The 26,469-nt window shown below is 36.6% G+C and overlaps 1 protein-coding gene across 1 annotated transcript; it reads left to right on the top strand.

Annotated features, from left to right (window-relative positions):
* The first annotated feature begins 537 nt into the window (after nt 1–537).
* On the top strand, nt 538–26,063 carry LOC112567558 (nicastrin-like). Its single transcript, XM_025244254.1, is given in 16 exon segments — nt 538–623; nt 1,173–1,271; nt 1,585–1,708; nt 2,090–2,208; nt 3,352–3,476; nt 3,977–4,228; nt 4,961–5,122; nt 5,515–5,715; nt 6,680–6,849; nt 7,514–7,715; nt 8,154–8,241; nt 8,847–8,882; nt 8,885–9,000; nt 9,221–9,333; nt 9,755–9,887; nt 20,709–26,063. Coding segments are annotated over 16 exon segments (2,136 nt in total). The 5' UTR covers nt 538–559; the 3' UTR covers nt 20,841–26,063.
* Nucleotides 26,064–26,469: the final 406 nt, after the last annotated feature.

Below are 26,469 nucleotides of genomic sequence, written 5' to 3'. Positions count from 1 at the left end.
AAAATTAGGATCCACAGAACGATCATACGGCTGTTTTGCGTGTCTGTGAGCTATATATGAACTAGAATAACATGTGGCTTGACATTGATAGGAGAGCACAGCTCGGACAGTAAATAAGACCACAAAAAAAGTAAGAATATAGGTTCAATCCGCTAAGAATTAAATCGAGCCCAGTGATGTCTATATCTTCTGTACTATAAGCTTTATTAAGCGAATAAATTAAATAACAGAAAATAAAAGACTAATCACACGAAAAAATGCGGTAAAACCTTAAATTATGGCATAGAGACTAGGTTGCACACAAAAAAAAATCACCACTACAATTCATGCCGTGACTAAATTTTTCTAAAACCTCTAAACAGACTTGGTACAAGAAGTATTGAACATGAAAGCAGGACATCGCTACAGAACAGTCACAGCGAGCTATACATCGTTGTTACACGTCAATGGAAGCGGATGATGCAAAGGGAATCAACTTATGGCTACCTCATTCTTAGCTTATTCGACGCAGTGGTGTCCCTTGAATGTTATTTGAAACGGAAGTAATCTACCTTCGAAAATGGCGTCCAGAAGTTTAGGTTATCAACTGCTATTAGGTCTGGTGATTTCTGCCTCATACCCAGGTAAATGCTCTCATTTCAATCTTTTTTCTGTGAAACAAAACTCATAATGTTTATTCACATGTCCTATGAGTAAAATAGATCTTTTAGCTATAACTAACAAAATCAGTTGAGCTCTTCCTCAGAAATTTCGGTAGAGTAGCTACTACGGACTACAGAACTCAATGGATGTTTAACAGAATCCCAATCCCGGAAGATATTATCATATAATGAAGATAAGTTGGCTTACCGCGGGAGAAAGCTGTCAATGTGCCAGACAACGTTGTTCGAGAGTAGTTTTCCGGATCGTAGTCACCATAGATAACCTACGGTTTAAAAACATCATTTTAAAATAATTTTTTTTCCTCGACCTGTTATTTTGATTTTCTTGACTAATTTTGCATTTTTCATTTGAATGTAATTTTTAAATACAGTTTCAATTTTTTACAAATTTTCTGGTTTATGTGTTCATTTTTTAATTGATATCTAATTTACTTGGATATTTGTTTACATAGACTGATTGTATACCGTTTCTTATATTTTCAAGTGTGTTTTCTCAATTGTTTACTGCAGTTCTTGGCACAAGAACCAAAGAAAAGATCTACATTGATTTGGTTACTCAGAATGCATGCTTCCGAATACTAAATGGAACACATCAGATTGGATGTTCCAGTAAGTACATGTAGTTAAATATTATTTGGGTTTTTAAATTTTGCATTTATTGCTGGAGTGGTAAGTGTCTGGGGCATTAATCAAGTCATATTTAGTATAAACTAATAAAGATGCCTCTAAGTTGAAAGAACTTAAAATAAGTGCACAAGAAAAAAAAATAAGTGGTGCTTATGCATCAGAATTTTCTTATTGTAAGCAGAATTTAAAACTCAGCTTATTTGTGTGTCACTATTATAATAGTAATACAAAAGAAAACTTAAACATTAAAGTGTGGGTGTGTTGCAAATTTGCTGAAGTTTATTTTATTGTGCAGCACCTCAAGGAGGGAATGTAGGAGTTGTGCACTATATGCAGACTGAGGAAGATTGGGATTGGGTGATCAATTCTGGTACACACACACCATATGCTGCAGTATTGGACTCTGTGAACTTTACAACGTAAGTTGCTTCAAAGTAATAGGGATGGCAGTGCTATATAATAGCATGTGACAGTATCCTACACATAATTAAATATTACTTGCATTTTCTATCAATTTATTTTATTAATTTGTTACACCTTCTACAGTACCTAAACAATTTAACATAAGCAATTGATATTGGTAATTGCTAGCAAATAAAAAAAAATACCAAATGATGCAAAATGGAAATGTTTGGTTTTCTGGCTCTCTTTCTTTCTCTCATTCATGTGCACACACACACACTCCCTCTCTGAGGTTGCCATCCCCTTACTTTATTTTTAACAAAAAGGCTCAATTACTTTTTGTTTGTAGGTTTAGTGGTTGGCCAGAGTCTTAATTACTTAATCTTCATCTGTTTCAGAGAAAACGTACGAAAGCTGTCACAGTCTAATCGAGTCAATGGAATAATTGTTATCAGCATCAACTTGACTGACCAGGAGCCATTCTCTGCAGACAAGTCATGTCCAAATGATGCTTCTGGTAAGTTCTAGCATGAAACACTGGAGGCTTGAGATATGAGCTCAGAGATTTTTTTCCTAAGATATGGCCTTGTGGGATTCTAGCAAAAAGGGTGCGGTATTTGAGAGTCAGTGCCTGCAAAGTATTCTAGCTTACACACATTTTAACACGAATTAAGCACAAATAAACAATAATTAACAGAATTAGTTAAAATTGACAATAACAATAATTTCACTGGCATCTACATGAAAGCTGATAAAGGGAAATGCCATAGAGTTGACAGGTGAAAGCAATTTCAGTGATTTTTTTTTTTTTTTTTTTTTTTTACTATTGGGGGGGAGGCAGGAATTTTAAAAAAAAGTACATTAGAGAAGCCACCATGACTCACTCTTAACACAACAGGTTATATTACTTACAGAAAGGACAGAACAGGATAAACTAAAAGCAATAATGTAGACACAATGTAGAAAATGTCAGTGTAATGTAGGTTGATAGGGAAGAATAATAAACTTTATTTATTTGTCACCAGCAGACATAGTCTGTACAATCGTACAGTGTCAAAAAGGAACAAACACACAAATTGAAGCAAATAAAGAGTCATCTGCCCATTACTGCTCACTAAAAGTAAAAGGGGCTCATATTGGATGGGCTTACAAGTGAATTGGGCGTGGCCAGTAAAAGGAGAATAGACTGAACAAAAAATGTTCCTTTTGATATCAAGTTATGACTAGAGATTATTAATGATAAAAGGAAGATGTTTCTTATAGATTATTATTTTGCATTATATTCTAGTTTACATCAGATAAATACAGAGGTCAGTAGCAAAACTAGCAATGTTTTTATTTCAGTTTTATGGGCTTTTTTAATTTGGTATTGGCCTTTTTTGGGATGTGGGAGGGGGGGGATCCTATATTAGTCTCCCCATAACAGATGGTTGTCATTTCTGTATATCTGCACACCATCACACTACATGCCAATGAGTAGTACATAGCTTAAGGTGCCAAAACTAGCTTGAACTATGAAACATAAATACACAATATCATAGATCAGTACTGTTGTGCACTATCCAAGAATTTTTGTTTACACTTCAGCCATCAACCCTGGTTATATACTATGTGGATGGCATTTTTCCTTTTAATCCGTTTTGCTTTGTTTCTTTCCTAGGAATGTATGATGGGTGCAATAAACTCCAGTGGAATCCCCCAGGCAAAGGCTTGATGTTTGATGACTTTGGGCTGGCTATGTTCTCGTTAACAGATGAAAATGACTACCAGAAACTTATTGACAAGGTTAGTTTCAAGTGGTGGGCAGTCAGTAAGGAGATAAGCTACTTGTTTGTTGGGTTGGGATTTTTGTTTTTAGAAGACGTGTATAGAAGTGTGCGCATATGCCAGAAATTTTGCAGGGGTTTTTTTTTTTTTTTCGTCTTCCATTTGTGAGTAGCAAAAATAAGATTGGTATACAAATGACCTTAGTTTAATGATGTAGGAGTACTTGTGGGGTGGGATATTTTAATTGTTTGCATTTTATCAATCTTTTTAAAAACAACACCATAAAATAAATATATTCTTAGCAAGAATTTAAGAATCTGTCAGAACTTTAATGAAACTCACCATAAATATATGATGTATTTAATATATATGTATTCTCAAAATTTCCCATAAAAAATGTTTGATTACTTAAAGGATGGAGACCATCTTTCAGACTTTGATTTATCTATATAAATATACTGAATCGTTCTATGTCTTTTATCAGTAAAGTCAGAAATGTGTCTTTTACTCTGGAACAGTGCTATATCCCATTCAACAAGCCACAAGATGGAAAGCCTAGATCATACCCCTTGTGTGCTATTCAGCTTATTTCAGCCATGAGAGGGGCTAAGGATTCTGAAACTTGCATCCGTCGTTCAAACTTAGTAACCAATCTAAACCCTTCAAAATACTGTGATCCAATGGGAGATGAAAACATTATAACCACACTGAAAGCTGTTCAAAATAACGAGACACGTCCTAATGACTCTGTCATTGTCGTCGCAACAAGGGTAAGTCAGTTCCTTGGAGGAGATTCCTTAAACTGCATTTTCTTTCTCAGAACTTTTCATTTTTTATTCCACTTGCAATACATGCAGCTTGTGTTTCAAGATGAGATGATGAGCTGTCTGGTGTCTGCAGTGTGTGTTTAAAGTAGTTCGGCACAATGTTAGAGCATGCTCCTTGGTGTAGAGAATGTGATTTATAAGGAAACCTCTTGCTGTTCTTTCTGATCTTGATCTCTTTATTTTCCATCTACACAATTTAAGTGTAGTAACTTGTCTACACTTTATCACATCATTTTCTGTCTACACATGTTCATGTTTACACCTAGTCTCGTCATTTTCTGTCATCTTTATTTTCTGTTTACATATCTGTTTTATTATAAATATTTCCGCTGTCACGTTCTTCATTTCTTTTTCATGAAACAGCTTATTGCTGTCTCCATGTTCTATTTATAGGTGTGCACACATGATAATGTATGTACTGGCATGAGTGAAGTATACTGTGAGTGTGGTTCACTTTGTGGAGAAGAGGTTATATTGTACAGAGATGTATATATAGTAATTCATATAATGGTGCTGTTGGTATTGTGCAATTGTGATTGTCATAAAAGTTGTGGGACTCTCAGACCTGTTCCTCAGGCAGTGTCCTTTGGTAAGATAAATTACTGATTGCTTATCTGCATGGTGCAGTTGTTGAAGGCAGGTGCCTCCACTGTTTTATTTGATCCTGTCTTGCAGCTGGACACCATGGGCATCTTTCACAATGAATATCCTGGTGCAGACAGCCCTGTCACAGGTCTGGTCACCCTGCTAGCTACAGCAAAAGCATTGTGGAGCCAGCGGAAATTCATACTCAACCAGCCTAACTCTACGGACATCATGTTTGCTTTTTTCCAAGGGGTGAGTTGTGCACTGCCTGGTTTTGTTTTGTTTTGTTTTGTTTTTTTTGGTGGGGGGGGTTGGTTTTTGGGTTTGGTTGGTTGTATTTGTGGGTTCTTTTTTTTTTTGTACTGAGGACACTTTGTCGATGATAATCCTCTGTAAAAAGTGAAAGTTGACATTTTCTGATAACTACATCACCTGTTCTATGCATTGCCATTACTGTAGTGCAAGTGGGCTTTGTGGGGAGTAAATGATCCTTGCAATGGAATTAAAGCTGATTGTCATTTTTAAAATACTATTTTATTGTTCTGATAAGACATTCTCTACATTTATGCTTTAGAGCACCGTCCCCTACCCCCTTTCATCTCACTTTTATTGTGCTGTCATTTGTTTCATGTTCTTTCTTACAGGAAGCATTTGACTATATAGGCTCTAGTCGTATGGTATACGATATGCAGAAAGATATATTCCCATCTAGCGCCACTACAGCCATACAGAAGATTAATCTGACACACATTCACCAGTTCATTGAGCTAAATCAGGTTGGCCTCCGAAGCGATAACAACAGCCTGTGGCTTCATGTTGATGAAAAGGTCATAAACGAAACAAAGGTATGATATGTCTGCATGCCAGCACAAAGAGGTGGGTGAAAGAAGGCATGTTTGGAATTTTGTATCTTCATTTCAGCTTGTATTTTCTTTTGTGATGCAGGCCTAGTGAGGTTAGCAAATATCTGCCAGAACTAATGATGACCTATCACATATGGTAATGACATAGAGCTGCTAGTGTCAACCTCTTGGTGCCAAATAATAGACAAGAAATATTTACCCACCTTCTCCAGCCCTGACTTTTGGAAATTTTTGGAGTTTTTTCGCTCCCTTTGTTTAAGTTTTTGACCATGTTCAAAGCTTCCAAGTCCAAGCTCAAAACTCACTTCTTTCGGGAGAGCCTTGTGCAGCTGCCAAACTTCTCACTTTTCTGTCTTGTTCTCCACTTCACCAATACAATAAAGATTTACTATTCTGGGTTCAGATCTTGTCTCTGGCGCGCTATTGCTTTCTCTGCATGTGGCATCTGTTTACAGGGCTGGCTGCTTTGCCATGATATAGTCATAGCTGCTGGCTCAGTGTAAAACACCAATACTACCCCTCCCCCCATCTCTCTCTCTCCATGCTAGTCAGTCACTCTGTTACCTGTATGCTCTTGCTTACATCTTTAACTCTATCAAAAAGAGTTGCCTTCAAAAAAAGCATCAATATTTGACACCCCAAATGAGTTAATATGTGTTTCAGTGTTTGTTAGAAGCAATATAGGCTCATTTGTAATCCTGTGAGCACATCTCCACGTAGGTGAAATGCATAAAATACTTCAAATGTGTTCATTATCATCAGCAGCAGCAATATTATGGTATTGCTATCAATTGTGATTCTTGATGATATACTTAAAAACTGATAAGGCAGGTCCACAATTTTTTTTAACCTGCTTAAGTAGATTCTTCCTTGGAAGTATGGTTGTATGTTTATTGTAGAGTTTTTAAAAAGTTATTATTAGTGCTTTTTTTTTCTTCGTTTGAAGTCATTGATACAGATGTTAAAAGATGTAAGCACACCCAATGCAACCTTGACGGAAGCGGACCCCTCAGGCAAACAACAGTTGCCACCAGCATCCCTTCAACAGTTTCTCTTGAAACGCCCCGACATTCCATCAGTAGTTATCACTGATCATCAGCATGAATATACCAACAGGTAATTGTGAATGTGTAGTTTGGAATCTACAAATCAAAATCAAAAAGCACCAACATGACCCTGCTTGATCCCTTCACTGTTCCCCACATTTCTTCATCATTCCAGATGTACTGAAATACCCATTTTTAATGACTTGGCTTACATCATGATTTTTTTTTTTTTTTTTTTTTTTGAGATTAACTTTCAAACTATTGATTGCTCACAGAAAGACACTGTTGCAATCTAAGTGGAATTAGTTTAGTTAAGTACTTTAAAATTCTAATTCTGTATGACATCTTAATCAGATTAAAACTTTAATACATTGTTAACCTTACTGCTCTTGCTGGAAGTGAAGCTGAAATGAGTGCTTTTTTGTTTTTATTTCCCATACTTTGTGCTATCAGGGAAAAATGGTGGCACTTTCAGTTTGTACCAATTATGAGTTAAGGCTATAGTCCTCATCTGCTTTTACCGTCAACAAAATTATCTCTTTTTTTTTTCTACCAGGGGGAGTTTGTTGGGCTTGGTGGGAGAAATTGTACTTAATAGATGGGATTTTCGTAAGAGGAGAAGGGATCTGGGGGGAGAGCGGAGGGGCTAATAGTCAGGGACCATGGTTACAAAGCAAGAGTAAGTCGTTTCCCCTGGGCAGTGACAGTTGTAAATATGGTTGACATGATCGCAGGTATTATAACAGTCGCCTGGACTTGCCCAATCACATCGACTATCGGAATGACAACTTCACAGATGAGTACAATGCCTCGACAGCTCTGTCCCAGCGCATTTCAGCACTGGCCACAACTCTTGCACGATACCTGTTCACAGCTGCCACTGGCAAGAATCCTACAAACGAGCAGCTAGATGAACTTGAAGCTGATATTACAGAAGTAAGAGCTAACTCTTTTTCTTGCGTTAATTTGTTTTTTTTATTTGGGTAACTGCTTAATGTTCTGTTTGTGACAGAGGAGTACCATTTTTATGATGATGAAAGACCTTTGTCTGACTTTTTTTTGGTCACACCTCTTTGTCTTGTCTCTTTGGCATTCCATACCCCTTTATAGAGTCAGTTATCCACTAGCATCAAGGTCAACTGGAGAAAGTTTACTGCTCCACACAGGTATTAAACCAGTGTGGCTTCGAATTTGGACATTTGCTGAGGTGTCTTATGAGGGTTTGATTTTGGATTTTAATGTTCAGACTTTTTTCACAATTTATTTCCATGTATTCTTTATTTAGATCAGGTATTGCAAAATGCATGACAAGCATCCATCCACACTAGAATATGCTGCACCATAAATCCCTTATTATTGGTTTTTTCTTTGTAGGTAAACCACATGCTGTATTGTTTCCTGATCAGTCCACAGTGTGAGCTTTTCAACACAGTAGTCAGTCCCACAGATGCTGCAAGCCTCAGTGAGTAGCTGCATAGGATTTTTTTAATGTTGGAAGTCGGAAGATGAGAGGTTTGCACCAGAATGAGCACTGAGTGGCTGGGTGGGTTACTAAAATTAACACATTTTTGTTGTCTGCCTTATTTTGTGTCTTACGTTGTTATCACCATTGCTCTGTGTAGGTCTTGGGTGGGGGAGGCAGACTGATATGAAATGTCTATTATAATCTTTCATCTGTTTCTGGCATTTATGTATTGTCAATCCTGCACAGGTTATGAACATCTATTTATGTTTATTCTTGGAATAAGAAGGATGCTTTAATTAGGGTAGAGGGTGACTGCTTTCCATCTCTTTTTGTCTTTGCCAATAGATTTTTGTCATGCTTGTGTCTGCTGTTGATGTGTGCATCTATTACACCATTTGCTATCATCTAATTGTTCTTCTGTACCATCATCACACTACTTTTATTTATTTCTGAAGTGATTTCCACTTTTCTGCATCAAGAGGGCTGTGTGTGTGTGAGAGAGAGAATGTTTGTGGTGTTTTATATGTTTGTATATGTATCGATGAATCTGTGTGAATGCTTTTGTACAATTTACAATTCCTTGTTTTATTTACTTACTCAAGGTAAAGCCCAAAAGCCATTCCCATTCTACGTGAGTGTTGTTCAGCCATAAACCAAGTTACCCAGCTGACACGAGCAATCCTGGCATACTACACAGGTGAAAAGGTCGAGGGGGTAGACCAAGAGAGTCAGTGTGGAGCAACTGATGGAGACAAGGTGTGACCTTTTTTGCTGATTTTACTTTTACATCCTTAACTTTTTGTGCAGCCTGATCTCATCAGCTTTGAAAGTTTACTGTCTACAGATTATTGACTATTAAGTTTATTTATTCCTATACAGTTCACACCTGTCTCTTCTTTTTATGTTGTTTTTTGGACATGGTTGATTTAAATTATTGTGTAAGATAATTTTGTTGATTTTTTCTTATCCCCTCTAGAGATTTCAATATTTGTGGATGCAAGGGCCAGCTGAGGGCAATAGAAAAGGAATGTGCTACAAAAGTGGGGCCTTTTTTTCTCTTGCAAAATCGCCAGCCTTTGAATGTTTCAGGTAAGAGCACCAACCTGTCTCCAAGTGACGCTTGATAGGAAGGACTCTAGGCCAATGAGTTTTCTTTTTACCTTCAGCTAACCCACAATAATGACTGTAATGAATAGTTCTAATGCTGATGATGAAATCCTTATCAGCTCCTATTCTAACAAATGAATCTTTCTCTTTACCATTGTGAACAAAATTTGCAAACATTTACTACAACATGCTGCTGCAAATTTATGTCGTCAGATGGAAGCTATGTTTGATTATCTCCCTTCAGCCATGTTTCACCATTACTGGCATTTTAGTTTTATGGAAGGATTATTTTGTATTTCAAGGTATTTTATACATTTTGTGTGTGTGTGTGTGTGTGCATACTTGTTTGTCATAAAAAAATATGAAAAGAGTATTATTCCTGATTTTGATTCTTTGTTATCAGGTTACTCAAAGTTATTTTTTATTTATTGTTGGCAGGCTATAACTGGGCATCTGGTCAATTTTCAACATGGACTGAATCTGTCTGGGATGTTTTTCAAGTGCGTGTGTTTTTGATACCAAGCCAACAGTTTCAGGTGAGAGCAGTGGGGGGGTTTGTTTGTTTGGGGTTTTTAAGAAGGGATGGGGTAATTATTATTTTCAACTTGATGTATTTATTTGTCTTTAATTATTAAGATGGTGGTAGGTGCTAGATGTGTGCATGTCCACAGACATTGTGGATGTGTAGTGTGAGTACGGGTCAGGGTGACTCTTCCTTTTCTGTTATCTCCAGCCACTGTTTTGCTCATCATGTTCGTATACCTTTATTCTTATTTATCCCTCGACATGAGTGTTAACTTACTTCTTTTATGTTAGGTTCCCATCTCTCAATCCTTTAAGGTTAGACACCGGTCGAAAAAAATTTTTTTTTGTTTCACGGGATAGCGCGGATTTTTTTGTATCAGCTATTTAGCCCTTGAATGGAGTTTCAAAAAATGGTTTTACTGCACTCGTCGCGCTATCGGTTGCCATGGAAACAATCCAAAATGGCGCCAAAACAAACAATTTTAAAAGCTAACTCCTTCTTCAATTTTGTGAGTAGACTCAAATTCTTTTTGAAATAGTTACCTAAAAGACAGATCTACATTTCTATGATAAATAATTTGCGAATTCCTCTTAGTTTTTTTTTTATAATTTTTTTTGTAAAAAAGTGTGTTAAATTTTAAGAAATTTTGATGGAAAACGGTATAACTACCAAACTACTAAGTAATTTTTAAAATCTATCATAGAAATGTTTTATATATGTATAAAGAAAAGCTCAACCAAATTGCAGATCTATATCTCTTGTCAAAAAAGGAGTTAGCTTTTGAAGTAAACAGTCTCTAACCAAAACAAGAAGCTGAGAAAATGAGGAAAGAAAAACTGAAAGTTTAGTAACTACTAAACTACTCAATATTTTTTTAAAAGCTCTCATAGAAATGTTTAAATATGAATAAAGAAAAACTTCAACCCAATTTGTAGGCCTGTATCACACATGCCAATTATAAAGTTATAAGCTTTTGAACTAAACAAGCTTACTAAAAAGAAAACTGAAAAGGCGAAGGAAAACAAAGTGAAAGCTTAGTAAACTACTAAACCACTAAAATTTTTTAAAAAAGCTCTCACTGAAATGTTTACATATGTATGAAGAAAACTTCATTCAAATTTTAGGCCTGTATCACATGTCAATATAAAGTTATAGGGATTTTAAGTAAACAAACTGTAACAAAAACAATGAACGGAAAAAGCGCGAGCAGAAATATCAAGCTTAGTAACTTTGTTTTATCTAAGCCTTTCATGTAATTTACCTGCTGAATGAAAAATATAACCATCTTTCAATGTGTTACTACATATAACTTTAACATTACTAAAAAAATTAATTATTTTATTCACTTTTAGAAAAGTCAACATGGTTGTGTTGTGTACCCAAGTGCTGACCAGGCTTCAGAGAAGTACACAGTAATAAAAACAATGGTGTTTGCAAACATTGAGCAACACAGTTATAGGTTTAGTTAGTTATATAGAAGTTCAGTGTCCACTAGCTTCATGGTTTTTGCCATCTTTGGTCTTTTGCTATCTAACATTTAGTGATGCTGTCGCATATTGCTTCCAATTTTTGCGAGCATCTACTGAAGTAGCAGCATTAGTAGGAAACACTCTCATCTTTCTTAGCCTTCAGTTGCAGGGTGATGGGATGAACATCAATTAAAGAAATTATTTCAAAAGCTTTTAGGGGAGTATAACCAATTCTTGCAGCCCTATGCTCCACTGGGGGCAAATAGGAATAAGAATAACCTATTCATGAAATCTAGAGATACATCACTGAGTGCACCAGAATTTAAGCAGCTGCTCATGTTCTGTTCCTCTGTATGCTAGGATTATTTTATGAATTACCTCTGTAGTCACATGGATTAAAGATGGTTGATTTTTTGTGGCTAGGGGGTATCTTATTTTCTGTCAAAGATTTCTGGGAAAAGCACTATAGCTGTCTGGCCTTTTAGGGGCTGACAATGATGTGCTCTCTAGACACTGAATGGCTACAAACTTGACTAGATAGCAGTTTTCATTGTTTGTTAGGAATGCTATACATAATTGTCTTCACATTCTGTTTGTTACATTTGGTTGGAGTAAGACCATCCAACCCCCACCCAACCTTTGTTTTCTGTGCAAATGATGTAAGCTCTGTTTCCCTACATTCCTGACAAAGTACATAAATAACTAGCATTGCAAGTTGACTCAAATGTGTAAATGTTCACATCTAGTCCTGATTACTACCGAGATTTGCAGCAGAAATGAAAACTTCGCTTTATTTTCAGCTCGCTTACCACATGACTGATGGTGTTTTCGACAGCCGAATTCGGTTCACTAAGTTACTTTTTTTAGCTGCTACGACGGTCTAAGAATGTCCACGTGGTTTTTATTTTTTTGCACGTGGTATTGTGAGAAGAAATGAGCGTCTGACAGTCACAATAAACATTTAATATCAACGTTAATGTCTTAGAAAAGAAAATATCCCAGAACAAGCTTTGACTTGCTGTCGCATTTGTTTATACATCCGGAGGCCATGACAGTTGCCTTGTGGGATACCCGAGCACAGCCGAAGCGTGTTCGTGTGCCCTATGACCCCGTCTAGGTCGGCATTAGTGAATTCTGATTGGCTATATGCAAAGTATGTTACGCATGCATCCATATAAGGAAGTTTCCGACCCTTTGTGTCGTCTAGAAAAGAGCTTGTATCATAGCTTGGGGCCTTCTAAGGGTTTTGACTCAGCCTTTGTTTGAAAATTCATGTCATGACCTTTCGACCGATATATGATGTGACACAGTTGCCCACGTGGCGAGGTGTGTTGCTATGTCTCAAACATTCTCTATTCTCGCTAATTCTGCGCTCGGGAAAAGTAAATAGGATAGAAGTAGATGTTTTCATTGACAAAATAGACATATTTCTAGATTATTCTATGAAAAACCACTTGGTGAGTGAATAGAACAAAATATGAACTTTGACAGTATGAAGTAATCTGAAAATGGCCAAAATGAAAAATTTTTGACAATTTTTCGACCGGTGTCTGGCCTTAAATCTGTGAATCTGGTGCAAACCAATGCTGGGATGCTTTATTGTGTCCCTATCATCACTGAAAATATTCTTTGCATAATAGAGTTATTCTTATCTACAAGTGCTTCCAAAAATGAATTTTGTTATTACTTTATGTGAAATAGAGTAAGGGAATAACAGTGCATGAAAGATTGTATTTTAAGAATCATAAATTTTGCAATGTTTTCACAAAAAACAGTTCATACTACAGCATGGGCATGTGTCACACATGTATGCACACTCATGACACATACAGAGCAAGTCTATCAATTTAACATCACTCAAAAGAAAAATGTCTGCATAACTAATTGATTTACATCATAGTACAAGTGACTATGGATTTGCAAAACAGTATAAAACAGGCTGACATGCTGGCCAGTAGATTTCAAATTGTATTCGGATATGTCTGGGAGGGAAGGGCATTTTTAGAGATTGTGTGCTGTTGCAAGTGGTTTATTACGTAAATAAATCAGAGATACATCATTGAAGCTAATTTTCACACTTTATAAACCTGGAAGAGGATGTATCTACTGTTCTGAAAAGGATGAAACAGATGAAGACTCCCACCACAAATATGCACATGTATGCACACATACATGCATTCTTGTGCACAATCCGACATTGAGACACATGCTTGGGATGGTTTTCAGCAAGAAGCTTTGCGAATACGTACTTTGACGCATTTTTGCCTTTTGTATTAATAACTCATCTGACATCTTTTTATCAGTTTTGTTTTGTTAACCAATTTGGGTCAGTTTTATTGCTGTTAACCTGTTTTGATTATTTGTTCACCTGTCAGTCACCATTGTAATAAATCTCAGTGGCTTGTCTTGTTATTTATTTCTTAAAATGTTTTCTGCCTTTATAATAACAACAATAATAATAAATATTTTTCTTTTATTTCTTTAAAGATACAAACTCGCTCTAAGATATCCTGATAGCTTCTATCAATTACTTATATTACTTTTATTTAAGACAGTGGTTCTCAAAGTTTTCCGGACCGCGGACCACTTTACTTAAGTAAAAGCTATGGCGGACCACCAAGGCCTAAGTAAAAATTATGGCGGACCACCAAGGCCTAAAAATCAGTCTGTACTATGAATTTCAAATTTAAATTGCAACATTTGTTTCAAAACTAAATATCCTTTTGTAAAAGTAGTATAGTAATAAGATGACATAAAACTAAGTATACCTCTTTCTTTGTAATCAAAATGTTAATGCCAGGAATGCATCACTTTAAACATCACTTTGCTGACATATGACGACTGTCAGCCGCGGACCACCTGAATTATGCCCGTGGACCACTAGTGGTCCGTGGACCACACTTTGAGAACCACTGATTTAAGATACTTTCTATATTTATTGTTGTGTCTTTATTTTTCTTGAGTTCTAACTGTACATTTGCATATGGGTTTGTAGACCATACACAATTTCACCAGTCAAATAATTAGGTGGCTGGTATGCATTTGGTCACTGCTTTTTAGACTGTTCTGATACCTGCCCAATTTCCCAGGCTAAAGAGGAAATTTATCTTCTTCCAGCCATGCACAGTCAGCAGAATATTTGTTTTGTTTTGTTTGTTTGGTTTTTTCTTTTTGGTCATTATGGCCCCACAATAAAAATGTTTGTTCTATATTTTCATCACATGCAGTGACACCGAAACTCCCTCCTTTTTCTCCCTATTCCCTCTGTTTTGTTTGGTTTTTCTTCCCCCATCATTCTCATTTCTCTTAACATTTTTGTTTATTTGTATCTAGGCTATTCTTTAACAATTTTTCTAAAAAGAAAAACAAAACAATAGCTAAGTTCTGAAACTCTTGCCTAACTGGCATCTTTTCATGCATACTAAATAGGTCTCATTTCACGTACAGTCCGAACTAAGTGTACTTCATGTGTACTCTTCTTTTGGTTTACATCTGGAAATAAAACAGAATAATCAAAATGTGCTGAAAAATATGGTGCTTTTCTCAACTACTTAAACTGGAGCTTTTATAATACTAATAAAAAAAAACCAATCAGAATGCATCTCACATCTTTTAATAAAGTCATGGTTTCCTTGTTTTAAAGTCCATTGTAATCTGGGGATGGAGTCATTATTTGCCTAACTGACAGCCAACCATCTCCAACATGTACAGAAATTGTCTGCTTCACTTGTGCCATAAGCATTGCTTAAACTAAGTCACTAATGCGGTCATCTCTTTATTAGTATTTTACATGAGATTTTTTTTCCTTCGGTGTGTTTGCATCTTTAAATTTAAATTAGAAACCAGGATGAATTTTCTTGGAGCAATAAAGGGTAAGATGGTGATAGTTGTGAAAAATGGACTAGGCATGTCTTTCCTATAGTGTCCTTTTTTAAATTTATTTGAATGTATTCTAAATTGATTCTTCCTTTTTGTTTAGTCTTCCCCAGAAGGAGTCCCAGGTTGTTATTCATATGAAAGTGCCAGGATAAGATGCTGCTTGTCGTCTGAGAAAAAAATATTGGCCTGTCACATGCATGCAATCTGGGGACAACTGGATTTTTACCATTCTTTACATTTTTCAGGTTCTTACACTCATTCTTGGAATAGCGTTACTACTGATATCCCTGGTAGTGGTGTATTTCACCAATTCAAGTGCTGATGTCTTGTTTCGTAATGGAAACGAACAAGCTACGTGAGGTGTGTACGAAAGACATGGCATGGGTTTTCTTCTTTCGCGCATCTGCCTGCTTTGTGTAGAAAGTGAGCTGCTTTTGATATTGTGTTTTGGTGCTTAGCTGTTAGGTCTGTTCTGTTGTTCTCATTCCCATCAACATTTTTATTTTAGTAGTTTTCATGGGATTCAAGTTGCTCAGGTGTCTATTCAACTGTTGGTGTGGTTTTTTAATCATTAATTGCAGGATGTGATTTTAATAAGATTTCCCTCTATAAGTAACATCTCAATGTGCTTTACAAAAGAAAGACAAATACACAAAGACAACAGACTAAACAATTCATGTAGCACATGTATGGACCAAAACATGTCGATAAACAAATGAATATAGAGATGCATCAGCAGATATAAACACTAGATAGCAAATTCTGCACATGGAACATGCCAGGACAGCTCAGCGTACAAAAAAAAGACTGGCAGCAACCAACAGCAACCAAGATTTGCAGAGGACATGGGTGCCAGGTACGGCAATCACAACAATAACTGGCATGACAGTTGTGTCATCAGTCAAGAAAATTTGTGAAGCAGTTGTAGAAAAAAGATGAAAGTTAAAGTTATGATGCTGACTTACAGATCCATAAAGCCAAGCAGCAGCAAGATGATGCAGGTGTGGCAGTAGAGGGCGCTAGTTAACAAATGGTCTGTGACAAGAAGCAGCATGGCGCAGGCACAAGTACAGATCAGCCAGCATCAAACTCAAAATGTGATCAGATCTACGAAGAAAGATGAAAAGAGAGTGCAGTCAGCCTCTAAAAGAAACATTTCTGATACACTGTGCAAGCATTCACATCAGTTTTAATGTTAAGAAAAACATAATAATGAATAAAAATAAATCAAGGATCCTCGTTTTATGCTAAGATGGGTGCCCCATAGATATGGGAAATCTTAAATTCTGCCAACTTGCACTGCCAGACACCAAACAGAAGATTTTATTGAAATTTTTTTTCTTTTTCATCCTAGAACTGTGCTTCAGTGGGTTTTTTTCTAGTAACTTTTCTTCCCCTACCAATCCTGTACCCTTCTTATCATCTTTTTATCTTCTTCATCAGCTTTTCATCTCTCATGGGGACCTTTTATTCCCATATGTATTAAGATCACATCCTGCAATATCTGCTTGAATGCTTGCTCTATTTAAATTTTACTGCAATTTAGGAATATGTTGTTTCAGCAACTAACATATGTTAACAAAGCTGAACTGCTGACTGAAGCTAATTTTTACACTTCACTGAAGGTATTTTGTTTTTCTTTTTGAAAACTTTACTTGCGCAGAATGAAACCATCTGCTGCCGAAACTCCCCAAAAAGCTTCTTTGCTTTGCTGGTTAAGATGGAGAGGAAAAGGTTAGTCTCTGAAAGGGCCAACGTTTGGTTCTAAGAGTGCCACGGATGTTGATTTCTACGTGGTTGCTCAAAACTGATTTAACTGCCATTCATTGCTAAGGTTTTCTGGCACCTTGGATTAATTATGAGACTGGGTTATTAATGTAGCACTGCCTGTGTTTCTTTGTGTCTTTTTGCTCCTTGGTAACTTCTTCACTTTGAAGTGACCATTCCAAGTAGCTGTTCCTTTCATCCAGTGCAAATGTTAACCAGAGATGCAGTCCCCTTGCTTAGACCCCTGCATGATAGGTTGCCTGGTGGTCGATATGATGTAATATGAATGTGATGTTCATTTTTGTCTTGTGTGTCACTTTAGTCCTCTGTTACCATCTGTCTTTGTGTCTGTTGTGTGTATACTTTCTCCCACCATCTCTTTTCCTGACTTCACCTTTCTCTAGCTTTTGCACACAATCTCAAACACACACACAAACAGCCATTAATTCGTCCATGAGGTGGTTCTCTCTGGCATTCTCATTTTTTGTCTCTCCCCATTCACACACACTCTGTCTCTCAGTCAATCACTTTCACACACACACACACACTTCTGCATTATTTAATAGAATGCCTGTTTGTTAAGCACACACACACACAATGTTGAGCAGAAATCCTATTTGTTTTTTATACTGATTTATAACTTCTTTGTTTTCCTAAGCATGCAGCCACTTTACTCGAGCAGTATTGCCTTGTGCTGTTGGAAAAGGTTTTTTCCTGTAAAACTAAAAGTGTATTTTATTTTGGATAGCAGGATACTTTGATAAATAAGAAAGCAGGACCAGGTAGAATGTTGTTCATTTGTGTGTACACTCTAAACCAATGCATGTATTTGTTGTTAACTTTCTACTAACTGTTATGGAATAACATAAGTTTTGGTGTACCCGCACAGATCTTAAATTTAAGTAGAATGATTTATTTTCTTGTGTGCATTTTACATCCATTTATATATATTTATTTTATGTGATTCTCTATTCTTGTGGGAACAAGAGGGTAATGATGGTACATTGTGCATGGATTGTATTAGATACTCCTATAGTGTTGGTTAAGAACAATTTGTAATAATAATTTAATTTGTATAGCAATCTATCTCAGCCAAAAGGCAAGCTCACTGCACTGAACAGGCTCCATGAAATAGTCACATAGAACAAAGAAAATTGTGAAGACACTGCATTTCGCAGTAATGGGTGATCAGATTTAACGGTGAAACTCTAGAAAAAAAGGGTTAGTGATATCAGGAGAAGACTGAGAATATGTTGAAAATTCATGACAATATTAAGAAATGCTAGCACATTGAGCAGCGAAAAAGGTGATTGTCACTTCATCTTATTCACAAAGGTGATTGTCACTTCATCTTATTCACTTCATCAAAAAGGTCGCTGCTGAATTGAGTGAAGCATGCCAGACTGGAATCCAGCCAATAGATCCAATCTGCTCGTACTTCAAAAGAACGTTATAAACAATCCAGTTGAAGAGAGGAACAAACACAAAAATAGCATATTAAAACATGAAGATCCAACACTTTCATCTAAATTGAAACATGACACAACGCAGAAACAAAATCATGGTAGAGTAGTCCCCTTACCTTGTTTGGCAAAGGGACATAACTCTCTGACGGGGACATCTCCACTGCAAATGTTTGCCTTTGAAAAATGACAGAATTCTCATGGGGAAGCGAATCGTGGAGTGGTTAGAGCACCAATGTCAGAACCAAGAGGTTCACCAGTTCCATACCTCTGTGGTACAGAAAACTCCCCAGTCAACGCAGCTGTCAGGGTATCTGAGGGTTGGAAAAGGTAAGCGCTAGGAAGAGAGGATGGGCACCACCCTCACAAACAACTGGCTCCCTCCCGAGAAAAGTGAGGTCTCTAACACTTCATTCGCAATGACCTAAGAAAAAAGAAAGCTTAGGGGACGACTTTTTACCTTAGATTCCTTCCACAGCTTTTACAGTTTTCTCCACCATTAGTGTCTTTCCATAAGTCAGTCTCCAAACAGCTTGCAGTGGAAGAGGTGAACATGGAATCCAGCAGTTATAGTGAAACTTTCAATCATTCCCTGCTCATATTTAATCTGTATTTCAACTGTTAAAATGAATGTGCTTGTTGATGGCAGGAACAATTGGGATGACATTTTCTTCTTGTGCATATTTTTATGTAAGGATCGGGTTTGAGTTAAAGTCATTTGAGTTAATAATAATAATAATGTATGTTTTTGTAGTGAATGTATTGCCACCAGGAAGACTATTTTCTGTTGCTCTTAATTATTATTTTTAACAGAAGCTGGGCTTTAACTCTGCCTTCAAACATAAGACCTATTGGGTTTTGGTTACACTAAGTTAAGTTGTGAAGTGGGCCATTGCATGGTGGCTTTCAATTTCAATATTTAGAGCTTGCTTATGTCATAGTAAGAATAATAATAGCAATGACAGTGGTGGGGTTCCAGTCATAAAGATGTTGGTCCATTTATAGAGAGAACACTTGGTGGAAATGGACGACACATGTATGTGGTGTTGTGATGGGATGTGTGTTCATGAGATCCTGAAAATTAGGAACGGTTTGACCAGTTCCTCACCTCTCAGTTTTGCAGGGGTTTTGTTTGTTTTGTTTGTGTGTTTTTTTTCCCCTGAATTTGTTTACTTAACCTGTGCTTTCTTAACAGAAGCAGGTTTGTGTCATGTTCTGTTTTTCTTTGTCTTCGGCACAAGTTTTTAGAAAAAGAAGCAGACTTGTGGTCATAATTACCACTCTAACCCCAGCTTCCTCAGGTAGTGGGGGAAGGGGGTGTATTGTGGGGTTAAGATGTGGGAATTCTGCAATTGTTTTTAAGCTAGCAGGATGTATGAAATTCTAAACTTTTCACACACACACACACAGTTATTTTGAAGGGAAGAATGCATTATAAATTTCGTACCCTGAAGTGAGTTGCTAAGTTTTATTATTTGTAAAGCCTTGTCCTTTTTGGTAATCCTTATAATTGTTTAAAATGTTTAACTGTCCTCCCTTTACTGAGTTTGTCTCCCCTATTCTCTGCTTTCTTCCGTCGCATGATTGCACGTACGCATGTTTCCTCTTGTTCTTGCTGTTCTACTTGTAAGCATCTTTTTTTGTGTGTTTTTTTTTCACCCTGTTCTTACCCATATCATACAATTTTTTATTTTTTTATTTTTTTTTACTAATTCTGCACCTTTTAACCATGCACATTACTCACTTCTATGTCTATCTAAATGCATGGCTTCTCAGTCAGACTTTAGTCAGTTGACTTTGTCCTAACCAGATCATTCAGGTATTGAAGTAAGCACCTTGCTTTTTAAAACATTTTTTAACCCTACCCATCTCTCACCTTAGACCCTATCATACCCCTTGTAACTTCTTCAGTTTTCCCTTTCATTAAAATCTGGGTTTGATGGCCTTTTTTTGCAGGCATCATTTTTAATCACTTTTTATTGGACTTCAAGTTTCCTCTCACTTTTTAAAGTAAAAATACTCTCTGGAACTTTCTGTTGCTTGGAGCCTGCTTTGTCTCTATCTATATATCTTATGTATATGTGCTGTTTGATCTGCTGCTGCTGTCTTACAGAAATCTTTGATGTATCTGTCCTAAAGATTTCCAGACTGCCACCTGTTTTTTGTTTTGTTTTGTTTTGTTTTGTTTTGTTTTGTTTTGTTCGCCTTTTTTTTCATGCTTTATCTCACAAAACACTTTGTTCTTTTTTGCAGACTGTAGTCCTGATGTTTGGTGTCTGCATAATCCTGGTGTCCTTGCTAGTGGTGTACTTCATCAACGCTCGTGCAGATGTGCTTTTTCTTCAACAAAGATTATCACGAGAATATCTTTTTAGCGAAGAATGATGTGTTTTGCCAGGGGAGGGCGAATTTTCATTGTGAAAGATTGTTTTTCACAGGGTTAACATTCACTTGGACAATGTCTTGATTTTAAACTCGTTAAAAGTGGAAACCTTCAATTAAGGTCCACATCTAAAAGCTATTGATATTTTTTTTTTAACTCTTTTAAAACAAGACTACATTAGGATAAATGATCTGTATGATAAAAACATTAAGTGAAACTGATTTAGATATGAGAAGTTTAATTTTTTTTTTTCCCTTGAATGCAGCCTCGCATGCAAAATATTCTCTAATTTGTAATCAATTTGAAAAAGAGATATCTGAAGGGATATTTTCAAATAGTCATTCAGGTGTAGCACGACACCAATTGCTAGATAACTGGGTCATCCATTCCAGTAGAAAACACCCTTGGATCATACGGATCTGTTTGAATAGTATTAATGTGATTATCTCCACTCTGGGCAAGCTAAGATCCTTCACCCTGAATATTTTGCCTTTGTTGTAAATAGGGTTGTAAAAAAGCTACTTAAGCTCAGTAACATTATCCAGAAATGAATGAAAATGAGAAAATCACAAGATCCCTTGTTGAAAATGGTCTTGGGTATTGAGATAGTGGCTGATTTCTTGCCTTATTGCGAGATGTTCACACAAAGACCTATGTCCACATCCTTTGTTATTGCTATGGACACATCACTATGTACATTGTGAAACATTCTAATACAACATTTAATTTTTCTCTCTGTGCCCACTCTCCTCTCTCTTTGCCACAAGTATTTGTAAATCATGAAGGATTTTGTCGAGTTCAAATATAATTGCTGTTGAAAATAAACTTTGATACAGCTACGAGCAGATACAAATTTTCATCTCATCTCATTTACTCTATTGTTCCAAATCTTTGAAGGGAAAATCTCGGTATCATTCAGCAAAGGCAAACTTGTGTTGCACATTTTTCAGGAGCAAAATCCTTGGTAGTATGGTGCATCCTCGCAGGTGGGTAAAGACAGAGTGCCTTTTCATATTGCATTAGAACTTTCTGTGACTTGCCTCGTTTATAATCTCTTTTATGCTTCCACCTGCAGCTCTTGCACTTGCACAGCCCACCATGAGAAGGTCTTGCTAAAATACCTCAGTAGATCATGCTTTTTAGGCTCTTGTATGTCCAGCACCAAGTGCAGGGTGAAGAATAAGGTCTTTGTTGACAGCAATCATGAAGTCCACCAGATGCATGCTGATCCTGCTTTGCGACCCTGTGTCACAGCGTCAGCAGGTCAAAGGCAAGTTTCAAAGTCTTCCTGCCTAGCTGCATTTATTCTGTCACTCTTCTCAACATCAGAATATTTATTGTAGTCCACATTTATTCCGGACTTTTCCTCAGCTGTTTCTGCTTTAACTGGAACCTCTCTTGTGTTTCCATTGGAGGACAAAAACATTCTCGAATCGCATGGTCAGCTCTTTCCTTTTCAGGCCAATTTTGGGTTGCAGGTTAGTTGTTGATTGAAACTCAGATCCTGAGCAATTGGTAGGCAGTTTTGGTTATAACATTCACATTCTGCAATTTTTGAATGGTCATAATGACCAAAACATTTCTCTTGTTCAACATCATGAGAACAGAATATTTGAGCAGACTGAAGCCCTTTAGTCTACAGACATTTAGTCATTTGGAGCAGGCCAGATCTGTTGCTTTGAAGTGTCCCTAACCCTACCAGGAAGGTGGTGTTTGAAGCCAATGTGTCATCAATGTTGGGGAACAGTAATTAGTGTCCACATAGAAGCAGTTTCTTCTCCCCCAACCCACCAATAGACTTAAAGCTCACTTAACATCAGAAGAAAAGAAAAGGCCAATCACTGATTATTGTACATCACCATCGTAGACGTATCTGAATGTGCTCCCACCAAGCTCGTATAGCGCATTTCACAGCCTTATATTCAGTGTACATAATTCAGGAAACTCTAGCCCACCTCCAACCTACAGGGGCATCATCAGTTGAAATTTGCTGATGAAAAACGTACGTCTTCAGTAGTTAAAACGGTAAAGAACCAATTTTTTTTTTTTTTTGTCACAACTTGTAAAATTTCTGTTTTTAATCTCACTGCACCATCAAATCAAGCAAACTGGGAACAATGGGAACCGAGATAGGGAAAATCATTTTGTGCAAGTCTTAACCAAGGAAAAAAAAAACTACAAGTAAGGGGCAAGACACCCATTTGTTGTTTTATTACCAAATACAAGTACACACGCTGTCTTTAACATTACTGTCTTCTTTTTTTTACTATAAAAATGAAAGTTTCTTAAGACCAAAGTCTTAAAACAAAATTTACATTGGCCATATAAACTACACATTTCATAAAAGTAGGATATGATATCACTCTGTCATTGTGCTAGATTTTTTTGATTGCTTTTTTCTGTCTTGCATTTATTTTCTAGATTGAGAAAAAAATCTAGACAAGGATACATTCTAATTTTTACACAACAAAAGGCAAATAAGTGGGAAAAACACGAAAGTGACATGATTATTTACATGGTCAGGAGGCCTGTCTATGTGAAGAGGGTCATAGTCAATCTGGTCCTTAGGCACAAACTTCTTTTTGAAGTGGGAAAATGAAAGGACATTTGAATCTTTTCTTCGTTATTACCTCTGATACATGGCTGTGTGGATAAATATGACTATACATCACCTTGATGTCTCCTATGTGAGAGGAAAGCAATAAAATTTGTGATGGTGAACCACAGGTTTGCAGGTGCTAGTCTGCATTTTTTAAAAGTGAAATCACTGGTTTCATTGGACTGAATGGCCTATTTATTTCTAATTTCTTTATTTATTAACATTCTTGATGAATCATTCAAAAACAAAATAGCTTGCAGACATTTTACTGCAGCAAATTCAAACTACGTTGTAGCCTGGGATTTTGTGTAAAGTCAATAACAGAGGTGGAAAGTTTCAAATTTCACAACTCATTTTTATAATCACCTGCTGATTCAAATTCTCTAACTTTGGTGTTGTCATCTTTGTTTCGCTGTCCTTCCCAGTATCATCAGTATCGTGACATGAGCTCAGGGCTTTCATTGTTACTGTCAGTTTCATTGTCAGTTGTATCAAAACTGTCTTCAGATTAATTTTGGTCATTGACAGGTCTGGTCATCAGAGAGTTCCTATTGAAGTAATTCTTTTACCCATGAAACCAGCAAGGGATAGGGAGCATCCAACCCATGGGTGATATCATGACCTGGGTTGTTTGTTTGCTTTTTTTTTTTTTAATTTGACAAATTTTTCCAGAACACCAGTTGTGGGACATCATGCACTTCTGGCAGCACTTTTGCTGAAAAAAAAACAGCTACACTGTGTTATGTATGATCCAGAATAAAATACAAAATGAAACAAGTCTGGATTGGTCCACTATTTTGCAGGTGGTGCACAGAGTACACACCTTCCTTTTCAGATCTTCCTAGAGTAAAAGAGGTTAATCCTGTTATAGTTTCTGTGAAGATTTATTAATTTGCTTCCATTTACCACCTCATATAGCTATTGTGAAGATATTTTTGTGATGTAGTCAAGCAATGGCAGAACTGACATTTGCATGAGGAAAACATGTCTGCCTTGAATGAGTTAAAATTTGAATGTTTCTTTTCACTTTGTGTGCATGTGGCTTGAAAAACAGAGAACTGAGTACTTTTTGCTGTAAGAAAGCTTGTGAGGCAACCCCATTCTTTCTCTCTGGATTTTTTTGGTAACTTCTCTCAAGAAAAACTGTTCTTGAATGTAAAAACCCTGACAGAGAAATCCTGCTTCTATATAAATGGCCAAATTTGTTCAAGAGAAGACATTCCTAAACATCTCTAAGAGCCATTCTGGGCTCTCTTGACCACAAAAGATGTTGATCTCCTCACATTCCTGTACTGTTTATCCTTATCCTCAACTGTCTCATGCTCATGCAGGCAACGCAACTTGTGTAAGTGTGATGTGTACGGTGTTTCATGCAAGCCTTAGAGATTTCACTGCAAAGCTGCTGTAAAATAGGGACCACAATGTTGAGGTTTTTAACATGTTTGAAGCAGTGTGCGGTGTGCATTGTGAAGGGGATGAAAGACAGAGAGTAAAAGACAGCTATTGGCTGTTTCAAAGTATTGTTCATTCATACTAGTCTCAAAGATTCATTTGTAATGGCTCTACCTTTATGTTGTCAGTTTGTAGCATTGTTCAGTCTCAAGAAAATTAGTTTGCTTTTAGTTGATGTTTTCTGTAAACTGATATTGCAAAGTTAATTCCTTTCCCTGTGTGTAATTTAAATGCAGCATTTTTGTAATTTTTTCTTTTTAATTCAGAGAGGAACCCCTAAAGATAAATCTTTTATGATCCATGAAGCAAATACCTGACGGAACAAAATGGTCTCTTATCCCATTAGTGTTCATTTTCATCCGGTTTCCCCTTCAATTAATAATAATCATTATGGAGTCTCTTGTTTGATGCGAGTTTTTGTTTCCCTTGAGATTACTGCACTGTGTGAACGCCTCGCTACATCTGGCTCTTGTAGGAACAATCTCCAGTGTTGAGTTTTCTTGTGCATCTTGAGATGATAGCTCTGAGCCTTGTGCCACATTAGTAATGATATATAGTGTGGAAACATTTAAGAGCGCCAGTTTGGTTTTTTTTTTATGAAAATGTGTTTGTCATTTATTAGTGTTTCATTGATTTCGATGGCTTTAAAGTCGTTAAACATTACTGCAGATTAAGCGAAGATTGTTATTGATGACTATTTTTATTAGATTACTTCTGGCTATATTGCCTGTTTCTGTTGACATGTTAAGTTTGTACAGGTCAGCATTTTCCTCGCTGCTGGTTTTCAAATTTTGATTGTATTTATTCCCAAGGTTCTGCACATTAACATGTAGTAGATGATTTGATGAGATTCATGATTGTGTGAATGTATTTGCATGTTTATATATATGAATCGGAGTGCGCATGCATGTGGATTCACATAGAAGTGGTTGCATATGTATAATTGAATGTAGTTTGTGACTGTAAGTGTAATATGCATGTAAGTGTTGGCTTAGATTTGTATGTTATAAAGCTTTTTTTTTTTTTGAATGGGGAGGGGGATATTGTCTGCAGCTAAACTACTGAATGGATACTTCTTGAGCTAGAATTGTTTTCTGTGGAAATTTACTGGTTCTAAAATTGCTTTGTGGTTTTCATGGGCCACCGAAAGATGGAAATAAAAGACAAAATATCTTGTGTGTGTGTGTATGAGAGAAAGAGAGAGAAAGAAAAGTGTTGCGATTGAGCAGTTAAAATATTTTATTAGAGCCAAAATAGTGTAATTACATTTTTCAGCTTACTTGAACAGTTTTTAGGTATATCATGAGCACGCTGACTTATTTCACAAGTTTTAATTCCATTTCCCCAAATTAAAAATGCAAGTGACAACTTGCGTAAGACTTTCTGAAATATGGCCAAGCATAAATGGGAGAAGAGGAAAATGCACATTCACATTTTTGTGAATACCAAGCTGCACACATCTTTTCACAGGCATACGGAATCTCCAACACACCTTGAAAACTTACACACCATCTTACCTGGCGTACACCAGCTTGTGAAGATTGCAGACGTACACCATTTTAGAGAGCTCACATTGTTTT

Source organism: Pomacea canaliculata, linkage group LG7, assembly GCF_003073045.1.
Source record: "Pomacea canaliculata isolate SZHN2017 linkage group LG7, ASM307304v1, whole genome shotgun sequence".
Taxonomy (NCBI): Eukaryota; Metazoa; Mollusca; class Gastropoda; order Architaenioglossa; family Ampullariidae; genus Pomacea; species Pomacea canaliculata.
The sequence above is the reverse complement of the archived record's forward strand: the minus strand, read 5'-3'. Positions and strand labels throughout refer to the sequence as shown.